Here is an 8,842-nt window from a genome sequence, read left to right on the forward strand (position 1 = left end):
GTTTATCTTTTATTTTTATATACAGTGTATGGGTTTATCCTGATATCCCCCTTTAAATCCATGCTGTAAGCCGTTTAATGCAATTTTCTTACTTTTGCATTACTTTGACATTGAACATTAGTCATAATAACCATGGTCATAACCTATTGCCTAGAAAAAGCAGCAGGGCAGCAGTGGCGGACTCAGGTTGTTGGAAGCGTACAAGCGGAAAAACTATTTATAAAGGGCACCCAGGTTTGGAGTAACCCATGATGCTCTCCAAAGCATCATCATCATCTTCTCTTTCCTTGATATATTCATCCTCTCCTCCATCATCATTGTCTGTGCTGTCTTTAGCTATGGTGGAACAATTTATACATTTCCTGACCATGTTACTGATTCATATCCAGACAGACAGACAGACAGACAGACTGATAGATAGATAGATAGATAGATAGATAGATAGATAGATAGATAGATAGATAGATAGATAGATAGATAGATAGATAGATAGATAGATAGATAGATAGATAGATAGATAGATAGATAGATAGATAGATAGATAGATAGATAGATAGATAGATAGATAGATAGATAGATAGATAGATAGATAGATAGATAGATAGATAGATAGATAGATAGATAGATAGATAGATAGATATCCAACATTTCCAGAAATTAGATAAATTGAAAAAGTATAAAGAATAAACAGATTATTCTACATAGCTTTTGTAACTGGCTGGTCCACTTCTTTGAACGGCCTCTGGTGCTGATAACCAGTGGTCTGTGCTATAGAGACCATGGTCAGTGGTCAGTTCTGAGAAATTGTTTGGAAAAGCATTATGCCTAATTGGTCTACCTTCTAGGATTTACTCATTTATTCATTTAAGTGATAAACACTTAGGTCACATGAATTTAAAGTAGCTACCAGGAACTTTTAAATATTTTTGAACCACTCCACTGATAATCATACATTACATACATCAAACGATACCATCAGTGCAAATAAATCTATTTTTATATAGTTATTCTTAATATCTTTGTCAGGGTACACTCACCCAGGTCAAAAAAACACTACAGATTTTGTCCAAAGGGGCTGCTAGAATTGCTCATGCATAATCACCCATTTGACATTCATGATCACATTGAGTAGCAATCCCTGTGCAGGCAGCTATACTTTAATCTTGGCCAACAGTGCAGTGGGATCTTGTAGGAAAGCTGGAAGGTTGTTCCTGTTGAAGTAGGTAGCCAAGCCCACAGCAGCAGCTGACACAATCAGAGGCCACATAAATGATGTCTTGGCTTTGGGCTCGTCACAGGGCCTGGTCTGCATGGGTTGTGCCACTCTCTCCCACTGAGTGAGGATGGCCTGACGGGCCCCAGCCCACTTTCCTGGCCCTCTGAGACGATACTGGTAAGGGGTAACAGGACCCAGCAACACATTGAGTCCCAGTCTGGGATCAGTCAGAAGCATCTTCAGTATGCTGGGTCCAACCCCCATCAGCTCTGCTATCTCATCCATGTAGCTGAGATAGTCAACTTGGATGGTGTGTCTCTGACTGGTGACATACCTGAAGGAGAAACTCGATTTGAACATGTTCAATGATGCAAATCAAAAACATACAAGAAATTACAAAGAGCAGTTAACACCCTGCTGCACCTTTTAGCCATTGTCTCCTGCTTGCACTGGACATCCTTTAGCATGGAAGCCGCTGAAGGAAGCTGGAGGCAGCCTGTTTGAGAAGAGACATGGTGACTCTCAAACACAAGACGTGATGAAAAAAAGATGCATATTCTTACAGAAGCTGTATTACCTTTAAAGACCCTTGTGGCCCATCTGGCCTGTATCTCAGAGATGGGCATAATGGCTCCCAGTGGCTGCACTAGACCAATGATAGCCAGAGTGTTGCGTTCCAGCTCAGGAGGAAACACATACTTGTACAGAGACACTTTGTTCTCAGACACCGAAACCACTTGTGAGGCCAGGAATGGATAGGAAAAACTGTAACCTGTGGCAAAGACCTGCAAGACAGGAGACCTATGTGAGTCACCGTGTCCAGCTCTAATGCTGTCTATAAAAAGCAGAACAAAATGTGTGATCTAACTTACCACCAGGTCAACATCTTCCACCACACTTCCATCATCAAACACCACACTGGACCCCTCAAACCTGCAGATGTTGGGCTTCACCTGAACTGTTCCAGAGAGGATGCGGTTGGGAAGATCATCATTCACTGTGGGATGTTGGCTGAACAACCTGACATGTATATTCACACTGATGAGTGAAACTACAAGCATGTTAGCCTTGAAACATTGTAAAGAAGACCAAGATTCTCTTTGGCTGCAAACCTGTGTTTTGGCTTCAAGTTGTACAGACTGTGACAGAATCTTTGGTTGAGTCGTCTCTCTGCCATGCTGCAAACCAATCCAGGAAAGATTCGGCGCACAAACCTCACCAACCTATGTGTGAGCACATCAAGTGGAAAACCTTTGTCTGCAACTCGATTGAGGATCCAGGCTCCCCTCCGAGTGCTTAGATATACCTGTAAATATACCATACAAGAATGAAATCCTTACCAGCTTTGATTAAGGATAAGAGACAAACCTCTTAATGTGCCACTGATGATCCATATCCAAACCTGCTTGGTGGCTCTGCTCAGCTCCACTGCAATATCTACTCCAGAGTTTCCAATACCAATCACTAAAACCTTCTTATCCCTCCACTCTTCAGCAGTCTTGTAGTCTCGGCTGTGGAAATACTTTCCAGTGAAGGTCTCAATGCCTAAGGATTAAAAAAAATAAACTTTGTGTCTAGGTGACAATGTCAAAGCTTGATTCTGGATATTTATAGCCGGTCAGTGTTACCTGGGAAGTCATGTAATGGCATGTTGGGGTGGCAGTGGTGTCCAATACAGATCATCACAGCATCAAAAATGTGCTTCTCCTTTCTGCCCTCGCTGTTCTCAGTTTCAACATCCCACTGGCCTGAATGAGAGAAATTGGATCTCTGCTTGACCTGCAACACTTTGGTCTGAACAACAGAAAGGCAGAAACAGTTTGCTGAGAACAGAACAGAACAGAAGATAAAGGGAGCTGCCCAATCAAGCCAGGGTTAACTTGACCCAGTATTAGCATCCTTACATTGAAGCGAATGTGCTTGGTGAGCTGGAAGTGATCAGCATACATTCGAAAGTAGTCCATGATGAGGGAGTTGTGCATGTAGTTGGGGAAGTGTGCAGGGATCGGAAAATCACTGAAACACATCATCTCCTTGGAGGTGTTGATGATGACAGAGTGGTAGATGCTGGCCCTGTCCGGCTCTGGATTCTCCTGCAGTAACATAACATATTCATCCTCACATTATAAATCGGCTGTGTCATGAATATTAAAAGGTAGTCAGCGATTCTGGAGAAATCTGTGAACATCTCCTCTCGATCCGCTACCTGTCTGTGTGTGCATTGAAAACATTAAGTATTAATACACAGCCTGTTAACCGGCATGTTGTTAGCTATGATGGCCCACTTTGTTTACATACCCTTTGTTTACATGTCCGTTTACAGAGCCTAGGCTGTGTATTAACACAGGATTATTTTTCAGTGCACACAAGGTGCTGACAGGTTGCGGATCGTGAGGAGATATTCACTGATTTTGACAAAAAGTAATTTTGAGAACGAAAGTGTTCTCCAGGATCACTGACTCCACCTTAAAGCTCAAGCTGCATAGAGGAACCCACCTTAAACCTCCACAGACCACCGATGTCATTGCTGCTTTCAAAGCAGACCGGCTCCATCCCCTCATCCAGACAGGACTTGATACAGGCCAGACCTGAAGCACCTCCTCCAACCACTGCCACACGGCGAGTCATACTTCAGCTCTGGGAGGGATGAACCTGATTGGTCTGAAAAATAATTGTCTTGTAAGGAAAATACATTTGTCGAGCTACAAAAAACATTGTTTGAAAATGAATAATAGTAAAATGACGATGGTGAAGCACAGTAAACTTTGATTACTCTTCATCACGCACAGAGATATATTTATTTACTTTTCGACATCATTGCAAATGAGGGTCACCCCTCAATGATATCGCGAGCATGAATAAAGGTTAAATAAAATAAATAAATAAAAATGTGTAAGTAGAACTTTATACATTTTTTATTATGTTATGAACAATAACAATGTATTGTTTCATTGTACAACAAAAACATGAATGTTACTCATCCCTCTGACCCCACTGATAAATTAAATTGACCCCCCCATGTGATCGAGGAATGCAGTGCATGTAGGGGGCCCGGCTTCATTACACCTGCAGTAAACAGTGTGCTATATGCCAACCTGTCATTTAGTAAATTCCCAGTTTATTTCCATAATTCCCATGGAAAGTTTACAACTTGGAAAATTCACGGAATTTTGCAACCCTAGTACAGTGTCTGTCACACTGATTCCCCTTCTTTGCAGTTCTCAATCCATCCACCAAAATTCCTTGGTTTGTCTCTCCTATCCCTGTCACCTGTCTGCAGGTCCTTCTAGGAAAAAAGGTCTTACAGCCTATGTTGGAAAGTAGACCTGCTTACAGTATGGATACAACATTGTATTGATTACAAATAACATTGTATTACGTTTAGCCTGGTCCCGACCAGGCTAAACGTAAAGGATAAACTTATTCTGTTGCCTGACCCGTTCAGTCAGCTGTCACTCCGATCTGAAATCAAGGTGTTTAACAGTTATTCCATGATCTTCTGTGTACTGCATTATTTTCATTTTAAAGTACCACAGAAAGGACTACATTGTCATTTAGTTAAATAGTTCTTATTTTTTATTTATTTAACCTGAACCATTTATAATTAACTTAATTATAATTACATTAAGATGAAATTATATAAATTATAATAATTTATGTGATAGTCTGTTCATATTGCAGGCTATATTTATACAATTGACTATCGGTGGCAGATGACGTTGCAAATGTGGGTCAAATAAATTCACTTTGTACTTATAACTATATCGAGATGCATCTAAAACAAAATTAAATATCAATGAAAATTAATTTTTTTCTGTAATTTGATTCAAAAAGTGAAACTTAAATACATTCTAAAGTCATTACACATTAAGTGAAATTAATCTAGAATAAACATACTTTTCAGAAGGCTGACATTTCTGTATTATAAATCCTTTTTCTGATTGGTTGTATGCAATATTCTAATATTTTGAGATACTGGATTTTTTATTCCATGATCAATCAATCATCCAAAAAAAAGGCCTGATATATTTCACTTTGTGTAATGAATCTATGAAACTTTCACTTTTTGAATGTACTTTCCATGATATTCAACCTCAGTACGGGTTCTGGGGACAGAGGTGGAAAGAAAGTCCAGAGAGCGTAAACTGTATGACATGAAGTTGGAAGAGAGAGCTATGATTCAAACAAGACACAGTACTGAGACAATTGTGATTACTAATCACAGTGAAGATATAAGTAGAAAATAAAAGGTGTTCATGTTGTGTTTTGTCATTTTGTTATTCATGTGTGTCAGTATTTTAAATCACAACAACCACATTTGAAAACAAAATTGTTTTAGACACTCATTGTATTGTGCTGAATACATCTTCAATTTAAATGCATCCATCTAATAAGCTCAAGCAAAGTTGTTATTTCCAGTGCATTTTCCATATTGAAAGCGGTCTCGAAATGTAAGTTCATCAAATAAATGTTTTGGATAAGACCTATCCACAAGTACTCTTCTGACTGGCCTCTGCAGTGGGAGTTGGTCCTCATTTAGATATTCCAAATAATCCATGCTCTATCACAAATACCACTAAACTGAAGTTAAACCTGTCTCCTTGGAGGATTAATTTAAGATCAAATTTAGACCTAGAGTAGCTCTAGTCGACAGTTTTACAAGTGGCTTTGTTTAATCCAGAATATCTTTAATCTAGGACTATTTTAAACTGAGTCCGTGCAAGTGGCTTTGAATTAATCATGCTCAACAGGCATTGTCTCGGACTAGGCTTAAGCCTTGTCTGTGAAACCGGCCCATAATGTATTAAGTGGGGTATTAAAACTTTGTCCAAAAATGTAAATATAAAACAGCGATAAACATCCTCCTATGTCCTGAGTTGTGAAAACCCATTACAGCTACTTTAATCAAATAAAAGGAATAGTTAATTTTTTTTTTTTTTTTTTTGCCTCACTCTCCAGCTCAAGAAAAGGTGACCGAAACGGTTCCTTTAACTTTGCATGCATTTTTGATATAGATATGGGTAAAGGTCACGTAAACAAATCCCACAAGCACATAGAAGCGGTTAGTGATTAGTTAATCTTTTGAACTGCTCGCCTTCACTACCAGTGTTTGTGTTAAGTTAACCTGGAGACCTTTGCCCATATCAAAAATGCACACAGTTACAGAACGGTTTCAGTCACCTTTTCTTGAGCTGGAGAGTGAGGTAAAAAGCTAAAAAAAAATATATATATATATATATTCCTTTAATAACAACAACAACAACAACAACAACTACACGCAAAAAGCTACTCACTCAGAATGATCTGCTACTCTAAGAGAGAATCCAGACTGAATCATAAATCAATGCACTTCAGCTCTAAGAGGAATAAAATAGATGCCTCTCCTACTTTGGTTTGATGTTTGGTATACTTTATTTTTTTAGTGGAAAATTCTATAAATGCTGGATCTGCAAGTTTTACTGTCAAGCAGTGCGTTAACACAAACACACCTGCTGTGCAACCAAACTCAGACTCTTACTAAGATACGCTCAAAAGTTATGACATAGGATCCAAATTTGTAAAGGTCCATTTTCTTACCTTTGGACGATGTCTTCGAAAAACACAAGCTTTTTTCTGCTGCGTGCAGCTGTGAAACTGAACAGTGGGCGGAGTGGGACGGAAGAGGTGGGATGTCCTGTGTTTGCATGTTTGAGAGTTTGTCGCCATCTGCTGGATGTAAAGGTGCGAACACACTAGGCATTTTACTCGCGTAAGATTTACGTGCGTAACGCAGCTAAAATGTTGCTTGATCATTTTGTGTCAAAAATGGTTATACGCGCGTAACGTGCCTAGTCTCCCTCCCGATATTGTATTTCCCTTATCAACCATGGCTGATCAGACCCGACACAACAGCGTGCATGTCCGCACAAAAACAACAACAACACGGCCAACAACTGTGCCAAAAGACAAACTGAACAGCACAAATAGCCTAGCATTAAAACAGCATTGCATATTCACGGCAGCTACATAACAAACACAGTTACAGCAGCATCGGTGCACGGCGGCACAACATAAAGGCAAGTAGCCAAAATTACCCTACCTGGCTGTGACAGGGGACCGTGGCTGGCGTAGATCAACACCGGTGCTTCGCTCTACTTGTCGTGAAAGTCCCGCGGACAGTCGTCATGTTTGGGTTCATAATATGAGGCGCTAGCCGCCCGCACACAACCGGTTGAGTTAATTAATGCTATACGGCGCTAACTTTGTTTATCGGCTAAAGCACAGCCGCACATATTCACTGAATTAACCAGGAAGTCCATTCTCCTGGTTTACTTTCCCCACGTCTTCTAACCCCGAGCAGCTTCATACAGCACCGGCCGCCCGCAATACATTTTTCTCCTCGGTGTCTCTCATCAGCCTCTGTGTACAACACTGTTCTCCGACCCTGCCAATGTATGTGACGTCGGGTCAAGCTCAACGCTGATTGGCCAACGCGGCTAATCGTCTCGCGTAGGAGCAACAAAAGTTAAATTTTTTGAACTCCTCGCGTAGCTGCGTAATATATACGCGCGTAATATATACGCACGTAATACGCGCGTAAAAATGTTGCTTTAGCGCGAGTGAAAATGTTGCTTTAGCGCGAGTGACGCATTTACGCGCCATGTACGCGCGTAAACCAATGGTTCCCTATGGAAAAACGGCCGATTTCATACGCGTCTGTACGCGTGTAAAGTGCCTAGTGTGTTCGCACCTTAAGGTGAACACATTCTTAATATCTGACCCAGAACGTGTGTTCAGGTTTTCAGACCACACGAGTCCAGCAGAGTCAGAGCGTCTGAAAGCAGCAAGTGGCTATTTCCTCATATTTAGATTAAACTAATAGCACAACAACCTAGTTATTTTAAGTATTTTAATTGTATTTGTTAAATATACTGAATCACTTTATAGCCTACTTTGTAAAAGGCAAAGGAATAATGGTAATTTGTAATTCAATGTCAAGGGTGTGATTTAATAAAGGAACTATAATAAACTCAACGGGTGGAGGGACCTTTCCATGCTGCACCTCAGCTGCAGAATAGAAGAAGAAGGTTTTAGCAAGGAGAAACACATTTTTCCTTTAAACAATACCGAACAACAAGTCAGGAAAATCTTGACTTTTAAAAAATGTAGCTATGAAAATGTCCTACAGCAGTGATGGCACCCTGATTTGTTCAGTCAACATGAAACTTTCACTTAGAGAATTTCTGCACTTTCACTAATGTTTACATGAGGTTACCTACTTTCAATGTTTAGATGTCTTCAACATCACAAATCACACTGTAAGTTAAAAAGTATTCAGTGTGGTGACATTTTGAAGAGCACACCTCACAAATACCTAACCTTGGTCTTAAAATGTTAACGAATAACAGTCTAAGACGTGTTCTTATAGTCTGAGCAGTTGAATACTTTACTGGCCTGACCACAAACAATTGGTTTTATAGCAGTCTGGTGCCCTGATGGAGCCTTCTGTCCGTACTCTGCGTAGGCCTACATTACGTCCGTATTTCTGCACGTATCCTGCAAGCTTGCGGATGCGTACCAAACGGACAGAACGGAGCATTACTACCAAAGATCACGGGGGGCGCATAGCCAACAGTTCACTTTCAC

General features: G+C 40.3%; 1 protein-coding gene across 1 annotated transcript; it reads right to left on the reverse strand.

Annotated features, from left to right (window-relative positions):
- Positions 1-1,029: 1,029 nt before the first annotated feature.
- On the reverse strand, positions 1,030-6,851 carry LOC307254111 (flavin-containing monooxygenase 5-like). The gene is made up of 10 exons (XM_080032357.1): positions 6,794-6,851; positions 3,713-3,877; positions 3,121-3,309; positions 2,845-3,010; positions 2,619-2,761; positions 2,329-2,522; positions 2,089-2,236; positions 1,794-2,001; positions 1,640-1,712; positions 1,030-1,550 (listed from the first exon to the last, which is right to left on the reverse strand). Exons 2-10 carry the CDS (start codon positions 3,842-3,844, stop codon positions 1,151-1,153), a joined length of 1,653 nt encoding a protein of 550 aa, XP_079888483.1. The 5' UTR covers positions 3,845-3,877; positions 6,794-6,851; the 3' UTR covers positions 1,030-1,150.
- Positions 6,852-8,842: the final 1,991 nt, after the last annotated feature.

The sequence above is a fragment of the Ammodytes marinus genome (genome assembly GCF_949987685.1).
Source record: "Ammodytes marinus genome assembly, chromosome: 8".
NCBI lineage: Eukaryota > Metazoa > Chordata > Actinopteri > Uranoscopiformes > Ammodytidae > Ammodytes > Ammodytes marinus.

Coding starts and splice junctions, on each gene's coding strand:
- LOC307254111 (XM_080032357.1), bottom strand. CDS start 3,844: ATGACTCGCCGTGTGGCAGTGGTTGGAGGAGGTGCTTCAGGTCTGGCC. Junction 3,011..3,120: donor CCAAGCACATTCGCTTCAAT/GTAAGGATGCTA, acceptor TCTGTTGTTCAG/ACCAAAGTGTTGCAGGTCAA. Junction 1,713..1,793: donor GGCCACAAGGGTCTTTAAAG/GTAATACAGCTT, acceptor CTTCTCAAACAG/GCTGCCTCCAGCTTCCTTCA.